At 43.4% G+C, this 18018-nt stretch overlaps 2 protein-coding genes across 2 annotated transcripts in view; one reads left to right on the plus strand and one right to left on the minus strand.

Annotated features, from left to right (window-relative positions):
• Window positions 1-18018, plus strand: part of Rad50 (RAD50 double strand break repair protein) — a 161459-nt gene that overhangs the window by 88625 nt on the left and 54816 nt on the right. The gene's annotated exons all lie outside the window — the stretch shown is intronic.
• Il5 (interleukin 5) lies at window positions 7445-11221 on the minus strand. The gene is made up of 4 exons (XM_048334056.1): window positions 10743-11221; window positions 10241-10273; window positions 7871-7999; window positions 7445-7766 (listed from the first exon to the last, which is right to left on the minus strand). The coding sequence occupies exons 1-4, from the start codon at window positions 10884-10886 to the stop codon at window positions 7668-7670; spliced, it is 405 nt and encodes a 134-aa protein (XP_048190013.1). The 5' UTR covers window positions 10887-11221; the 3' UTR covers window positions 7445-7667.

The following is an 18018-nucleotide window of genomic DNA, read 5'->3' on the forward strand; positions in this document are numbered from 1 at the left end:
CTTCCTGAATAGAGTCCCAGGGGCACAACAAATAGGGGAAAGACTCGACAAATGGGACTACTACAAATTAAAAAGTTTCTGCACAGCTAAGGACATAGCCACCAAAATAGAAAGACAGCCAACGATATGGGAAAGGATATTTACCAGCACAGCAACAGACAAAGGCCTGATATCTGTCATCTACAGAGAACTCAAAAAACTAAGCCCCTCCAAGCCCAATAAACCTATTAGGAAATGGGCAAAAGAGCTAAAGAGAGACTTCACAAGAGAAGATATAAAAATGGCAAAGAAACACATGAGGAAATGCTCAACATCCCTGCTAGTAAAGGAAATGCAAATAAAAACAACCCTGAGATACCACCTCACCCCAGTTAGAATGGCCTATACTCTGAACTCAGGAAACAACAAATGCTGGAGGGGCTGTGGGGAAAGAGGAACCCTTCTCCATTGTTGGTGGGAGTGCAAATTAGTACAACCACTTTGGAGAACAGTATGGAGGTTTCTCAAAAAGCTCAATATAGACCTACCCTATGACCCAGCCATACCACTCCTAGGCATCTATCCTAAACAGCAAAATCCAAGATATCAAAAAGGCATTTGTACTTCCATGTTTATCGCGGCACAATTCACAATAGCTAAAATATGGAAACAACCCAGATGCCCCTCCATAGACGAATGGATCCAAAAAATATGGTACTTATACACAATGGAATACTACATAGCGATTAGGAATGGTGAAATACTGTTATTCGCAGGGAAATGGTCAGAACTCGAACAAATAATGTTGAGCGAGACAAGCCTAGAACACAGAAAACAAAGGGGCATGATCTCCCTGATATATGACTGTTAACAAAGGGAGAGGAGAGACAGTAGAGACCAAGTCTGTGAATACTGTATATGTTCTTGATACATTGTATATTGCATATATGTCAACCTGACCTAGACAAGGGATAGAAAAACAGGTCGTAAGATATCATAAGAAATGTACACACTGCCCTACTATGTAACTGCACCCTCTTTGCACAACACCTTGTAAAAAAATTTATGTCCAATTAATAAAAAAAAAAAAAAGAAAGGTCTTGAGGCCGAGGATGGAAGCTGGCTCAGAGGCCCTCTCACCTGCCCTCTCCTGTCTACACTTAGGCTGCTGCCAGGGAAAGGCTGAAATCAGTGGCCAGCAGCCAAAGTGCTCCTGAGTAGAAGGCAGAACTGGGCCCAAGGGTGGGCGGCGGGAGGTGTGGGGGGTGGGCTTGGTGGGAAAGGCAGGTCCTCTGTAGCTTCACCTCCAAAATTAACAGGTCAGTTACCTGGGGGCTGTGTTGGATCCTTTTAACAGCCCAGACAACTGCCTCCACCTGTAGAAAGCACAGAATTCGTTTCCCCTCCATGTCTAACAGGCTTCATTTGTTTTTCTGAAACGTCTCCAGCAACTTAAACTCTCAGAACTCCTGTGTTCAGGGGTAGTAAGGAGCAACTCATTGCTCTGGGAGGAATTGAGGGGAGGGGGGGTGGAAATGCCTGGATGGGCCACAAGAGGGCAGCAGGGAGCTCAACGCACCATGAACTCTTTAAAGAGCTTCAGAAATTGCTCTGTATTAGAGAATGAGGCCAGGGCTGGGAATATGGCCTAGTGGCAAGAGTGCTTGCCTTGTATACATGAGGCCCTGGGTTCGATTCCTCAGCACCACATATACAGAAAATGGCCAGAAGTGGCGCTGTGGCTCGAGTGGCAGAGTGCTAGCCTTGAGCAAAAAGAAGCCAGAGGCAGTGCTCAGGCCCTGAGTCCAAGCCCCAGGACTGGCCAAAAAAAAAAAAAGAAAAGAAACTGAGGCCAGTAGGGTGTAACTCAGTGATGGGGTGTGTACGTGAGGGAGGGCCTGGGTTTCATTCCTAGCAACAAAATGTTAAAACAAAAACAAACAGGAATCGGGTGAGTCTGGGGAACTGGCATAAGGCTGGAGACAAAGAAAATGGAAGGAGGGAGGGGGGAAGGGTAAAGAAGCTCCCTGGTAGACCAAGCCACCCAACTTTGAAAAACAGGAACCTGGGGCAGGGAGAAGGTTTGAATTATCAGCATTTGGTAGTCAGACAGAACGATTGAGCATTCAACACCAGCTCAGGCTACACAGTGAGAGGCTATTTAAAAAATAATAAGCCAGCGGAGATGGCTTATATCTGTAAACACCATATACCTGGGATGTAAAGATTGGGAGGATCACGATTTGAGGCCAGCCACAGCAAAAAGCCAATGACCCTCCCCTGCCCCCCATCTCAACTAAAAAGCCAAACAGTGTTGTAAGCCTGAGGTCCCAGGTATAGGATAGAAGCATTGTAATCTGAGGCCAGCCCTGGGTAAAAAAAAAAAAACCACAAGACCCTATAAGAAAAATAACCAGCACCAGTGGCTCATGCCTGTAATCCTAGCTAGTCAGAAGGCTGAGATCTGAGGATTGCAGCCCCAGCAAGAAAGTCCATGAGACCCTCAATCTCCAATTAACCACCAAAAGACCAGGAATGGAGCTGTGGCTCAAGCGATATAGTGCTATCCTTGAGCAAAAAAGCTCAAGGACAGTGGCAAAGCCCTGAGTTTAAGCCTCAGTACTAGGACCTAAAAAGAAAGGAAGGGAGGAGAGGAAGAAAGGAAGGGAGGAAGAAAGGAAAGAAAGAGAGGAAGAGAGAGAGAAGGAAGGAAGGAAGGAAGGAGGGAGGGAAGGAAGGAAGGAAGGAAGGATAAGATAAAGGACTTAGGGCATGGCTCAAATGGTAGAAGGCCTTGAGCTCAAACCCCAGTACTGCCAAAATAAAATAAAAAGCCAAAGAACAGGAATGCTCCTGTTCAGAATGAGGACAGTAAGCTCTTCCGTGAGCGGCTGCCCCCGTGGTGCATCCTAATAGATGGTAGCAGAGCTAGCCAAACAGCATCAGGAGACACCCAGCGAAGGCCACGCCCACACGGGATCTGGGAACCCACATCTTGCCAGGGGCTTTGGACTTAGACCTAGGCAAATCAGAGTTTGAATGGGTCCTTGTCTCAGGAGCCCAAGACATCCAAGGAGAGGAATCTGGCTGTCAAGCAGCAGGCAAAAGAGGAAGGAAGCAGCACCCCAGATCCACTACACCCCCATCAATGTCTGCAGAGAAAATGGACTCTCCGTGGGAGAGAATATGGGCCCCCAAAGAGAGGGAACAGAGGTCACTCTTTTAGGGATTCTCCTCCCTCCTCCTCCAGGTTTTCCTGCCTGCTATCCCCCATCACCTGGGTGAGAGGAAGCATGGATCATTGAGCTCAAAACACCTCACTTGTCTCCCTGACTGTACATCAGTGCCCAAAGCTACACAACACAAGTCAGATAACTCCCTGTGCTTTCAAGGCAAAGTCCTTTCCTGACCTGTATGAGTTCTTCTGACTTCCCTTGCCCCATCTCCTACTTAAGTTTTTTGTTGTTGTTCCATTTGTTTTTTTTTTTTGTTTTTTGTTTTTTTGTGCCAGTCCTGGGGCTTGGACTCAGGGCCTGAGCACTGTCCCTGGCTTCTCTTTGCTCAAGGCTAGCACTCTGCCACTTGAGCCACAGCATCACTTCTGGCCATTTTCTGTATATGCGGTGTTGGGGAATCGAACCCAGGGCTTCTTGTATACAAGACAGGCACTCTTGCCACTAGGCCATATTCCCAGCCCTGTTGTTCCATTTGTTCATATACTTTTATTTATCTTTTTCTGCTAGTACTGGGGCTTGAACTCCAGGCCTCATGCTCTTGCTTGGCTGTCTTGCTCAAGGCTGGTGCCCTGGTACGTTAGCCACACCTCCACTTCTGCCTAGCCTTACTAATGTGTATGCCCCAATGATTTCCATCTTCCTGCTGCTCCCGACCAACATGGAGTTAGTACCCCACCTGGGCCTCCATGTTGCTTGTCCTTTGGTTTCGCTCTCTTGTCTCCCAGGGTTTTCGTCGTTTAGCTCTCAAATGTCACCTCCTCAGAGAGGCTTTCCCTGATGTACAAAGTCCCTCATTCACATCCTCATGGTTGTTCTCAGTGGCCTTTGATGTGGGTGCACTGATGGGCAGGGCCTTGTCAGTCACCTTCACTGCTAATCCTTATTACCTGATAGAGGTGCTCAATATATACTCATACATATGTGTGTATGTGTATATATATGTATATGTGTGTGTATATACATATAATCTGCGTGTGAATTTACTGGTACTGGGGTTTGAACTTGAGGCTTCACAGTTGTTTGGCTTGCTTACTTGCCTGGTGCTCGACCAAGCCTCCAGCTGGATTTTTACTGGTTATTTAGAAGATGAAGTCTTATCATCTGCCCTGGCTGGCTTCAAACCTCAATCCTTTGGCTCTCAGCCTCTTGAGTAGCAAGGATTACAGGTGTGCATTACTGGTACCTGATTCAATATTATCTATTTATTTTGTCTGTGGTGGCGCTTGAACTCAGAGCCTGGGCACTTGTACTTGAGCTTTTGTGTTCAAAATTAGAATTCTACCACTTTGAGCCACAGTTCTATTTCCAGCTTTCAGATGGTTAATTGGAGATAAGCATCCTATGGCCTTTCCTGCCTGAGCTGGCTTTGAACTGCAATACTCAGATCTCAGCCAACTAAGTAGTTAGGATTACAGGTGTGAGCTACCAGTGCTTGGCATTTTTTTGGAAAAACCAAATCTCCATCACTATAGCAAGGGAAACAGTCCTGGAGGAGGTTAATGAACTTGTCTGTGTCTCCTGGTTACATCCCATTGTAGCTGATGTGTTTGCCAAGTGAATGCATAGACACCAATGCCTGTGGAGACCTAGAAGGCCACCAGAGGTGGCAGAGTGCCCAAGGGCCCAGCAGTGCCCAGGCAAGGGTGTCTGCAGCAGGATGCCTTTTTCTTTTCTTTTGTCAGTCATGGGGTTTGGACTCAGGGCCTGGCACTGTTCCTGAGCTCTTCAGCTCAAGGTTAGTGCTCTGCCACTTTGAGCCACAGCACCACTTCCTGTTTTCTGGTGGTTAGTTGGAGATAGGAGTCTCATGGACTTTCCTGCTCAGGCTGGCTTTGAACTGTGACCCTCAGATCTCAGCTTCCTGAGTAGCTAGGTTTACAGGCGTGAGTCATCAGTGCTCAGCTTGATTTTTTTTCTTCTTCTTGGTTTTTGACTCTATAGAAATATGTTACTTAAAACCTGCTTTTACTGCTTAACAAATGCTGTCAGATTATTCTGTTGGTATTTCCATAGACCAATCATTTACTATGCTACACCCCTGAATAAGTCACATTTTATCTGTTTTATGACTAATGAACATTTTGTAGAGTTTTTCCCCAGTCTTTGTTATTAAAAGCAAAGCTTATGCAGGAAGCCCTGAATTTAATCCCCAGCACCCTCTAAAAATGCTACCAAAAGGACATGAGAGCCAAATGTGGTGAGTCATGACTATAATGCTAGTTATTTGGGAGACAGAGATCAGGAGGATTGGCCTTTGAGGTCAACGGAGCAAAAAGTTAGCAAAATCCCCAATTTCAACCAATAACTGGACCTGATCAAGCACATCTATCATCCCAGGTATGTGGGAGGCTGTAGATAGGAGAATTACAGTCAATACCAGCCCAGGCCAGAACATGAGACCCTATTAGAAAATAACTAAAGCAAAAAAGGGCTAGTGGTATGGCTCAAGTGGTGGAGCTCCTGCCTAACAGGTATGAGGGCCTTAACCACTTGTAATCTTAACTATTCAGACTTTTTATCTTTTTTTTTTTTTCCAGTCCTCAGGACCTGTGCACTGCCTCCGAACTTCTTTTGTTCAAGGCTAGCACTCTACCACTTGAGCCAAGCGCCACTTCTAGCTTTATCTGTGTATGTGGTACTGAAGAATCGAACCCAGGGTTTCATGCATGCTAGGCAAGCATTCTACAGGTGAGCCACCTTCCCAGCCCCTCACATTTGTAATCTTAACTACTTGTGAGGTTGAGAATGGGAGGATCCCAGTTAGAGGCCAGCCCCAGTGGCAGAGTTCACAAACCCCTATTTAAACCCATAATTGGCGCATGCCTGCCATCTGAAACTATGTAGGATATTGGGAGGTTTTCAGTTCTAGGCAAGCTCAGAAAGAAAAGTCCTTGAGACTCTTAGCTCAATTGAAAAAGCTATGATGGAAAGACAGACTCAAAAATAACCAGCACAGAGCCGGGAGCCAGTGGCTCACGCCTGTAATCCTAGCTATCTAGGAGGCTGAGATCTGAGGATTGTGGCATGATACCAACCCCAGCAGGAAAGCCCATGAAACTCCAGTTAACCACCAGAAAACCGGGAGTGATGCTGTGGCTCAAACTGGTAGAGGGTTAGCCTTGAGCAAAAGAGCTCAGAGGCAGTGCCCAGGTTCAAGCTCCATGACCAACCAAAAGCAACAACAACAAATCAGCACAATAAAGAGCTGGAGGCCTGGCTGAAGTGGTAGAACACCTGCCCTGGCAAAAGCGAGGCCTTAAATTCAAACACCTGAGCTACTAAAGAAAAAGAAAAAGCCAAGCATTAGTTTCCAGATGTATAACAAAATCTACCTAATAAGAAAAAAAATAACCCCCACCCTCACACCAAAGTAAATGACATGAATAAGCATTTCTCAGAACAGGAAACACAAGTGGCCAATAAACAAAGAGATGTGCCACCTTGTTAGTAGTCAGGGAAATGCAAAACTTAAACCACAACGAGATAAAATTTCATACCACCAGGCAGAAATTAAGTCAGACAGTACAACTCTCACCCAGAATATGAAGTCAAAGTAATTCTTACTCAGTGTCTGTATCTCTGAAGTATAGTTTCTAGTAAAATTGGGGGTCTCAGCTTGCTTGCTAGGCAGGCCCTCTACCACTTGACCCCCTCCTAACCCCCCCCCTTTTTTTTCCCCATGATTTTGCTTGGGAAAGGCTTCAGACTACCATCCTCTCAATGTCTACCTCCTGAGTAGCTGGGATGACAGGCTGGAGCTACCATATATGGCTTTAATCTATCATTTTTGTGTCCTAGCTTGTGTGTGTGTGTGCGTGTGTGCGCACGTTTGTCTTGTACCAGTCCTAGGGCTTGAACTCAAGGCCCAGGCACTGCCCCTGAGCTTTTATGCTCAAGGCTAGCACTCTACCAGTTGATCCATAGCTCCACTACCAGCTTTTTTGGTGCTTAATTGGAGAAGAATCTCATGGACTTTCCTGCTCGTGTTGGCTTTGAACAATGATTCTCAGATCTCAGCCTCCTGAGTAGCTAGGATTACACGCATGAGCCACTTGTAACTGGCTCCTAGGTTCTTGTTTGTCTTCTTTATTCTTTGAGGATCTGAATTTTGGGGGTTTGGTTTATGAAATTCCTCAATTTTGGACTGAAGAGCTTTCCATCTGCTGCTCCAGATCAACTCACTCTTTCCTCTCCTTTGACCTTTTCCCATGTCATGGGACATGGGGTGGGGGGACTGGGGATCAAACCCGGGATGTTGCACTTGGTAGGCAAATGCCTTGCCACTGAACTATATCCCAGCCCCAAAGATTTGTTTAGCCTGGCTCACACAACATGTGCATATATCAGAACATCACGTGGTACAAACACCATTATATTTTTTGTCTTTAAGTATCAGCTAAAAATCAATTTTCATACATCTCCATAATCTTCATTGATAACCAGCCAGCTCTCTTAATTTTCTGTTGTCCACTCAGTACTTATCACACCAAGAAACTCTCGCAGGTAATCTAGGAACTGCTTCCTCCTCCGTCTTTCCTCGCCACATTTCTCCTGTGTGAAGAACACAACACACACGGTAGAAAGCCATTGCTTTCCATAGAAAATGGGCAGAGCCAAGACAAATAAAGTTCCCATGGAATAGTTGCTTATCTTACTTTTTGGAGGTCGATGAGTTTCTTTATTAAAGATAAATTTTGGAATAGTTTCTCCACAGCACCTCCATGTAGTGTTTGATTCTTCAAGGCATCTATTCCAAGGAAGATTTCTTCAATGCAGAGTTGGTGCTATATGAGGAAGATTTAAAACGTGCAAATAAAGCTAGATATATGCACATTTGGTGCATTAGACATCTCACAACATAGGACTGTTTCAAGAGATCACATTGAGGACAGCAAATACATATAATTTAAATTTAGCAATAAAAAAATTGATCCAAAAAATTAAGCTTTGTACTGTGATATTTGTATTGTGATCAATTCTCCAAAGAGTGTTAGATTTTTTTTCCAAGTGGCACACCACCTCAGTAGTAAATGAAGCTATATATTCTTTCTCTTTTTTTTTTCTTTTTTCTTTTTTTTTTTTTTTTTGGCCAATCCTGGGCCTTGGACTCAGGGCCTGAGCACTGTCCCTGGCTTCTTTTTGCTCAAGGCTAGCACTCTGCCACTTGAGCCACAGCGCCACTTCTGGCCATTTTCTGTATATGTGGTGCTGGGGAATTGAACCCAGGGCCTCATGTATACGAGGCAAGCACTCTTGCCACTAGGCCATATCCCCAGCCCCTAAATGAAGCTATATAGTTAAGGAGTATTACAAATGATATCAAGAAAGTACTTAACCAGAACTAAAATGTTCAGGTGGTGTAGTGTAATTATGGTACTAATTGGATTCATAGCAGCATTTTCTTTTGCAATTCAGGCTAGTCATTATATTCTATTCAGATTAATGGAATAATATATTTTATCTTTGAATATTTGATATATAGTATATGTTATATATAATCATAATCATTTATGCAGAAAGTATTAACAGAATGATTTGTTATATATTTTAATATTTACTGATCAAGATTCTAAAAAAGTTACTAATACTTCCAGAAAGACATCAGAGTGGACTAGGAGTGTAGCTTATTTATAAAGGACTTTGTCCAGTATGGTAGAAAGCCATATGGCTTAGTGACAGAGTGCTTGCCTAGCATGCATGAAGCCCTGGATTCGATTCCTCAGTACCACATACACAGAAAAAGCCAGAAATTGCATTGTGGCTCAAGTGGTAGAGTGCTAGTCTTGAGCAAAAGAAGCCCAGAGGCAGTGCCCAGGCCCTGAGTTCAAGCCCTAGGACTAGCAAAAAAGAAGAAAAGAAAGAAAAAGAAAGGAAAGGAGGTAGAGCAAGAGAAGAAAAAAGGAGGGAAGGAGGAAGGAAATAAGAAGGATAGAGGAAGGGAAAGAGGGAGGAAGGAAGGAAGGAAGGAACAGAGGAGGAAGGAAAGAAAGAAGAAATGAAGCAAGGCTGGCCAGCCAAGTCTTGGACTCTTTCACATCCTGTGCAATTCTGGAAAGACCCTGATAATGACGCTTTAGGTAGAAAACTGGCATGTCACCAGAGAGCCTCAACTACTTGCATGATGGTTTCTGGTTTTGTTTTGTTTTGGAGGGGGTTTGTCTATGGGTTATTTTGGGGGGGTGGTGGTGTCAGTTATGGGATTTGAACTCAGGGCCTGGGCACTGTCCCTGAGCTTCTTTTGCTCAAGGCCAGCACTATACCACTTGGGCCATAGCACCACTTCCAGATTTTCTGTTTATGTGGTAGTGAAGAATCAAACCCAGGGCTTCATGCATGCTAGGCATGCACTGTACCACTAAGCTACATTCCCAGCCTTCCCTGAGCTCTTTTGCTCAAGGCTAGTGCTCTACCACTTTGAGCCACAGTGCCACTTCTGTTTTTTTGGTGGTTCTTTGGAAATAGGACTCTCACAGACTTTCCTGTCCAGACTGGATTTAAACTGCGATCCTCAGATCTCAGCCTCCTGAGTAGGAAGGATTTCAGATGTGGGCTATCAGCATCCTGCTGTTGCATAATGGATTCTACTGGCTGAACATCATTCCTAATATTTATTTATCATTATTTTGAGACAGAGTCTTGCTATGTAGTCCGGGCTGGCCTAGAACTCACTGTGTAGCCTAAGCTGGCTTCAAACATGCCATGCTCCAGCCTCAGTCTCCCAAATTACAGTCATGTACCCCCATGCTCCACACCCATTCCCAAAATACACATTCATCCCCATCCATATAAAATGATGTAGAGGAAATTAAACAGTTCCAATGAAACTAATGACGGGCTAGGTGTAGTGACATGAGCCTGTAGTCCCAGTCACTCAGCAGGGTGAGGTGGGAGGATCACTTTGAGCCCAGGATCTTGAAACAACATAGTGAGATTCCAAACAAAGCAAATCAATAAAGAAATGACTTACAGCTGAAAATGTGAAATTGTGCATGCCATCATTTTCACTGAATCATAATTTGACTTACATTTTTATGCGTAGGAACAGGAATCCTCTGGGTCTGAAAAGGAAAGGACATATGTTTATATTTTCAAAGCACCCTAGTGTCTATAAATTGTAATATGATACCTGCTAGCAATGTAGATATTAACTAGATACTCTTTTTCTTTGTGTGCCAGTCCTGGGGCTTGAACTCAGGGCCTGAGCACTGTCCCTGAGCTTCTTTTTGCTCAAGGCTAGCGCTCTGCCACTTGAGCCACATCTCCACTTCCCACTTTTTTTGTGTGGTTAATTAGAGATGAGTCTCATGGGATGTTTCTGTCCATCCTGGCTTCAAACCACACCTCAGATCTCAAGCCTCCTTTGTAGCTAGGACTACAGGCATGAGCCACCAGTGCTTGGCTAACTAGATACTCTTAACATGCACCCCCTCACTTTCTTTATAACAGATGTTTGTTTATACATGGCAAATGAACCACCACAAGTAATTACCTATGTACTTTTATAGAATAATAGGAATAAAGAATTACCTCATTGCCTAGCAGCAGAGCTCGATGCGTAGAAAGTAAAGTCAAGGTCTCTTTCACCAGTGTATGCATGGAACTTTCCACATCAATGGCCCAGACATAGGCAGTTCCAAGAGCTAGCAGACCCAACTGCAGAAACATCCTCATGCCTCCGAAGTGCTGTTTGCTTTTGGCCAAAAAAAAAAAAAAGAAAAAAGTGTATAACACAAGGCTGCATTTGCAACCAATTTATTCTCTGCCTGAGGAAATGAATAATAGCTATCAATCAGATAGAGCAAACCTAATAATGCCAAATAGTGAAACTAAAATGCTTCCAGTGTCTTGTTAGTCAAAAAGTAAATATATTTTTAAAATATCTTTGAACAATAATAAAAATCCCTACTTCTCCCCTGAAAAAAAATTGTTTCCGTGACAGAAGCATTTGAATTGACACATCATTGTTCAACCTTTGTACTTGATCAGAAGATTGGATTTCCTTTTGCTTTATTTAATTAAATTTATTTATTTATTTATTCATTCATTCATTCATTCATTCCTGTGCTGGTCCTGGGCCTTGAAATCAGGACCTGAGTACTTTCCCTGAGCTTTTTTTTTTTCTTTCTTTCTCAAGACTAGCATTCTATCACTTTGAGCTACAGCTCCACTTCGGGTTTTCTTGTGGTTAATTGGAGATAGTCTCACAACTTTCCTGCCTGGGCTGGCTTTGAACCGTAATTCTCAGGTCTTGGCCTCCTGAGTAGCCAAGATTACAGGTGTGAACCACCAGCACCCAGCGGTAGACAAACTTTTAACAAGCATGACATCTTAGATCTGTGCTGGCAGGATAAGCCCTTAGCATTTCAGTGGCAGCTACAGTGTTTATGTACATATGTGTACTGAGGACTGAAGTTTGGAGTGATGGGTTAGATATGTTTGATTTGATACTGGAGAACTGTTTCTCTTGTGACTGCAGGAGAAATACTGTCTTTTTTTGAGCAAATCTCGTAGGAGTGAGGAATGAATCTTTTTGTAGGCTTGCTTCTAGATACTGAAATGATGATCTCAGAACCCAAGCTAAGAACTTGCAGAGCCATCTCTCCCCAGAGAGTGGGAGAGAATAATTTTGTCTCCCCTCTGATAGTTTTAGGATCCACTGAGAGAATACAAGCTTTTATTTTTTTTCCAGAGCCTGAGCACTGTTTCTGAGATTTATTGCTCAAGGCTACCACTCTACCACTTGAGCTACAACTTCACTTCTAGTTTTCTGTTGGTCAGTTGAAGAGTCTCACAGACTTTCCTGTCTAGGGTTGGCTTTTGAACCACAATCCTCAGATCTCAACTTCCCAAGTAGGATGCTAAGCATGAGGCACAAGCTTCCAGCAAGGGTATAGGCTTTGATGAAATTTTTGGAGGAATTGTTTTATAACGTGTAAGTTGAGTGTCTTGAAGTTTTTTTGTTAATTTTTTTTGTTTATGTGGTTCTGAGGAATTGAACCCAGGGCCTCATGCATGGTAGGCAAGCACTCTGCCACTAAGCCACAATACCAACCCTGACTTGAAGTTTTGAGTGATGAAATTCGATCATTAGGGCCACATAGGCAATAGAGGTAGAAGACTGAGAGCAAAGTACTAGCCTTCATTAAATGGCAGAAAACTCACCAAGCGTACGCTACAACTACAGGAAGTAATACTGGCTGCCTATGAAAAAGAGAGAGGTGGGAATGGGGGTAACACAATAAAGATGGCAGGTGCAACTCAGCCTCTGCTAACTGTTACCATATGATGCTCGATTTATGTTGCTCGACATTCAGCTTTTCAAAGAAACCTGAAGTCTTGATTATTAGAAATAATCAGATTTTTCAATTGTGGCAGCCTCTGGTTTACAGTAGAGCTGTGTGGTTTGTTTGTTTCTTTTTCCTATTGGAGGGCTAATGGTTAAAAAAAATACTTCCTGATCAAAATTGTATTTCTTTTGATAACTCTAAATTGTGGTAAAATACACACAATATAAAACTTACCCTGTTCCCAAGCAGTCAGTTTGGTGGTATTAAGTACATTAATTATGTACAACAAATCTCAAAGCTCTTTTTACCTTGCAAAACTGAAACCCTATAATCATTAAATAGTAACTTATAGTCTTCTCCCCTCCGCTCCTCTCAGCACCTAGCTGCCACCCTTGTACCTCTGTCCCATAGAATTTGACTTTGGGGACCTTATACAACCATGCTGTTTTTGTCTTTTTGTATCTGGCTTATTTCACTGGGTCTAATGTTTAGTGCCTTTGTGAGAGTTTCTTTTCTTTTTAAAGGCTAAACAGCCAGGCACCAGTGGCTTGTTTCCATAATCCTAGCTACTTGGGAGACCGAGATCTTAGGATCATGGTTTGAAGCCAGATGAGGCGGGAAAAGTCTGGAAGACTTATCTTCAGTTAACCAGCAAAAAGCCAGAAGTGGAGGTATGGCCCAAGTAATAAGGAGCCAGCCATGAGTGAAAGAGCTAAGTCAGAGTGTGAGGCCCTGGGTTCAAGCTCCAATACTCACACACACACACACACACACACACACACACACACACACACAAATCTGGAACTGGAGGTGAGATTCAAGTGGTAGAATACCAGCTGTGAATAAAAAAAAAAGCTGAGCAAGAGGGAAAGACCCAGAACTCAAGCTCCTGTATCAACCACAGCAAAAGGCTGGGTAACCTTCCATTGCATATATGTATAGATTGGCTCTGGGAATGTGGCTTAGTGGTAGAGTGCTTGCCTAGCATGCATGAAGCCCTGGGTTAGATTGCTCAGTACCACGTAACAGAAAAAGTGGTGCTGTGGCTCAAGTGGTAGAGCACTAGCACTACCACAGGACAGTGCCCAGGCCCTAATGTCAAGTCACAGGACTGGCAAAAAAAAGAGAAACATATGTATAGATTGTGTTTTGTTCACCCATTTGTTGGTGGACAATTGGTTTGCTTCCATATTTCGTTACTGTGAATAATGCTGTCTAGGAGCACAGGTGTACAAATCCCTCCATCCCTCTCTCTTCCTGTCTTTTATCCTTTCCTTCCTTTCTTTTTAGATGATACCTTGCTCTGTAGCTCAGGCTGGCCTCAAACTTCCAATCCTCTTGCCCCAGAGTGTTGGGATTACAGGAATATGCCACCATGCCCAGCCTGAAGAAGAAGATTTTTTGTTTTTTGTTTTTTTTTGGCCAGTCCTGGGGACTGGACTCAGGGCCTGAGCACTGTCCCTGGCTTCTTTTTGCTCAAGGCTAGCACTCTGCCACTTGAGCCACAGCGCCACTTCTGGCCGTTTTCTGTATATGTGGTGCTGGGGAATTGAACCCAGGGCCTCATGTATATGAGGCAAGCACTCTTGCCACTAGGCCATATCCCCAGCCCAGAAGATTTTTCTTATAAACTTGTCATGTCGCTAGCTTTATTTCCTTAGGAATCTCCCCTACTGGATCACAAACTTTCTCTGAGTAGGGGTTGTAAAATCATGTATTTGAGAGAGAGTTGGAAAGATAAAAGCAGGAGCAGAAGCTAATGATGTTCATTTCCTTTGCAGAAGAATTTCAAGTAGCCAATGTAGACATTCCAGCCTGTAGGGGGTAATATTGGATTCCTCCCTCCTAAGGTGTGGAACACAGAGAGTGGCTTTGTTTTTTTAAAGGTCAGTTTGAAAAGGGGGAAATAAGAGAAGTAATAGACAACAGAGAAACCTCATGAAATCACCTCTGCCTCGGCAATGGGAGTCAATATCAGTCACATTAATCTCATGCACCTTTGATATGCTGTAGTAAGAATGGTTCTTTATCTCTGTGGTCTTCCTCCCTTAAACCCAACATCTCTGTCTGATGATGACAAAAAATACTACATATATCTAAATGGAAGGATAAAATAGCTAGCTAGTACGTAATTAAATTCTTAAGGCCATGGAGGGGGACTAAAAAACAGTCTCAGGAATTGCCACAACCCAGAGTGCATCAAAGAGACATGATGACTAAATGTGATGTGTTCACTATCCAGGAATAACAAGAGGACAATAGGTAAAACAGCTGCCCAGAAAAGAACCTTGGTGTTTAGCAATGGATCAGTTTTGGTTTGTAGTTGTGACAAAGCTGCCATTGTAAAGTTGGCAACAGGAGAAGCTGGGTGAAGGGTAACTGGCAACTTTCTATATTAGCTTGGAACTTTTCTGTAAATCTAATAATTATCCTAAAATTATAAGAAAGTTATCCAGGTGCTGGTGGCTTATACCTATAATCCTAGGTACATAGGAAGCTGAGATCTGAGAATCACAGTACAAAGCCAGCCAAGGCAGAAAGGTCTATGAGACTCTTACCTTCAGTTAATCACCAAAAACAGCCAGAAGTGGAGCTGTCACTATAGACCTACCCTATGATCCAGCCATACCACTCCTAGGCATCTATCCTAAACAGCAAAACCCAAGATATCAAAAAGACATTTGTACTTCCATGTTTATCGCGGCACAATTCACAATAGCCAAAATATGGAAACAACCCAGATGCCCCTCCACAGACGAATGGATCCAAAAAATATGGTACTTATACACAATGGAATACTACATAGCGTTTAGGAATGGTGAAATATTGTTATTCGCAGGGAAATGGTCAGAACTCGAACAAATAATGTTGAGCGAGACAAGCCTAGAACACAGAAAACAAAGGGGCATGATCTCCCTGATATATGACTGTTAACAAAGGGAGACGGAGAGACAGTAGAGACAAAATCTGTGAATACTATATATGTTCTTGATACATTGTATATTGTATATATGTCTACCTGACCTAGAGAAGGGATAGAAAAACAGGACGTAAGATATCACAAGAAATGTACACACTGCCCTACTATGTAACTACCCTTTTTGCACAACACCTTGTAAAAAAATTTGTGTTCAATTAATAAACAAATTAAAAAAAAAAAAGAAGTGGAGCTGTGGCTCAAGTGGTAGAGCATTAGCCTTAAGCACAAAATCTCAGTGATAGCACCTGGCCCCCCAGTTCAAACCCCAGGACCAGCATGAAAAAAATCAATTAATTATTCAGGTATTGGTGGCTCATGCCTGTAATTCTAGCTACATAGGAGGCTGAGATCTAGGGTCTTAGTTAAAAGCCTCTTATCTCCAATTAATACCAAGTGGAGCTGTGGCTCAAGTGGTAGAGCACCAGCCTTGATCAGAAAAGCTAAGGGATAGATTCCAGACCCCAAGCTGAAGCCTCAGTACCAGTGTGGGCTCACACAGGGCACACAGACACACACACACACACACACACACACACACACACACAGAATCTAAGTGGAAGGAAGTATGGCTCAAATGGTAAAGGGCAACGGCTGGAATATGGCCTAGTGGCAAGAGTGTTTGCCTTGTAAACATGAAGCCCTGGGTTCGATTCTCCAGCACCACATATATAGAAACCAGCCAGAAGTGGCGCTGTGGCTCAAGTGGCAGAGTGCTAGCCTTGAGCAAAAAGAAGCCAGGGACAGGGAGAGGGGGGAATGAGGGACGAGGTAACAAACAATACACGAAATGTATCCAATGCCTAACATATGACACTGTAACCTCTCTGTACATCAGTTTGACAATAAAAAAAAAAAAAGAAGCCAGGGACAGTGCTCAGGCCCTGAGTCCAAGGCCCAGGACTGGCAAAAAAAAAAAGCAATATTCAGAGCTAGGAATGTGACTTGGTGGTAGAAGACTTGCCTACCATGCATGAGGCCCTGGGTTCCATTCCTTGGTACAGCATAAGCAAAAAATGCTTTAAAGCCCTTGTCTTTATTCATGTTACAAATTTGGAACATGTTTCTTAATATCAATGACTGTGGTTTTTACTGGGTAGTCACTTAAAGTTAAGAAACTTCCATGAACTGATTATGATCAATTAACTGAATATTTAGTCACCATAAAAATGGTGATAACATTTGCTTTTCTTGACTGTTTTACTCTCTGACCTTTCAATTCCTAAACATATCTTTCATATAATTTTTGCCAGTCCTGGGGCTTGAACTCAGGGCCTGGGCTCTGTACCTGTGCTGAAGGCTAGTGCTCTACCACTTGAGCCACAATCCCACTTCCAGCTTTTTCTGTTTATGTGGTACTGAGGAATTGAACTCAGGGCTCCGTGCATGCTAGTCAAGCACTCTACCATTAAGCCACATTCCCAGCCCCTTTTCTAATTTTTATTGACTAAAAAACCTTATTGGAAAAGAAAGACTAAGGGGCTTGAAGTGTGGTTCAAGAGGTAGAGGTCCTGTCTAAGGATCAGGCCCTGAATTCAAGACCCAGTAATACAAAAACAAACATTGAACTTCCTTAGCATAGCAACTGTCACTTCATTTTTTCTGGTTGTGGGCTTGAACTCAGGGCCTGGGCACTGTCCCTTAGCTTTTTGTACTCCCTGCGAGCCAGCCGGCAGTGAACGGGAATCCTGACTGAGGGCGGCGAGGATTAAGGAAAAGGAAAAATACAAGACAAGAGAAAAAAGACAAGAGGCAAAGATGGGGTACGGGAGGTCTGCATCTCGAGATTGAAACTCAAGACTGCAGCCCAGTTTATTCTCAACTCCCAGCTTATATGCAGTTTTGGAACCAGGGAATAGCATAGGGTTGTTAAAATTCCAGAACACAAAGAGGCTTAGAAGTTTGCAACATTTGATTACAGTAAACACAAGGTAACAAAGCAATTCCGGATAGTGGCTGTGGACAAATATCTTTGCATTTAGCATATCCTGGTGGGAACAGCACAGCCAGAGGTCAGGATGAGCTTAGCTGCTAGCTCAGCTCCCCGACAGTGCTCAAGTCTAGTGCTCTGCCACTTTGAGCCATAACGCCACTTCCAGTTTTCTGGTGGTTAATTGGAGATAAGAGTCTCACCAACTTTTCTGCCCAGGCTGGCTTCAAACCATGATCCTCAGATCTCACAGTACCTAGGATTACGGGTGTGAGCCACCAACACCAGGGTAAAACTTCTTTCAGTCTTTACTAATATACAGTTTTACAGAGTTCAGTTTTTACTTGTTAATATTTCTTCCATATGTTTCCATATCATTTTGCTCCTTATTATGATGTTTTTTGTATGTACTGGTTCTTGGGCTACAACTCAGGGCCTCAAGGGCTCTGCTTTTTCTGCTCAAGGTCGGTGCTCACTTGAGCCACACCTCCACTTTTGGCCTTTTGTCACAGCTAAGTCTGTCATATTTGCCCTGGGCTGCCTTTGAAACTCAATCCTAGGATCTTACCCTCCTCAGAACCTAGGATTTTAGGTGTGAGCTACTAGCAC

Source organism: Perognathus longimembris, chromosome 25 (assembly GCF_023159225.1).
Source record: "Perognathus longimembris pacificus isolate PPM17 chromosome 25, ASM2315922v1, whole genome shotgun sequence".
NCBI lineage: Eukaryota > Metazoa > Chordata > Mammalia > Rodentia > Heteromyidae > Perognathus > Perognathus longimembris.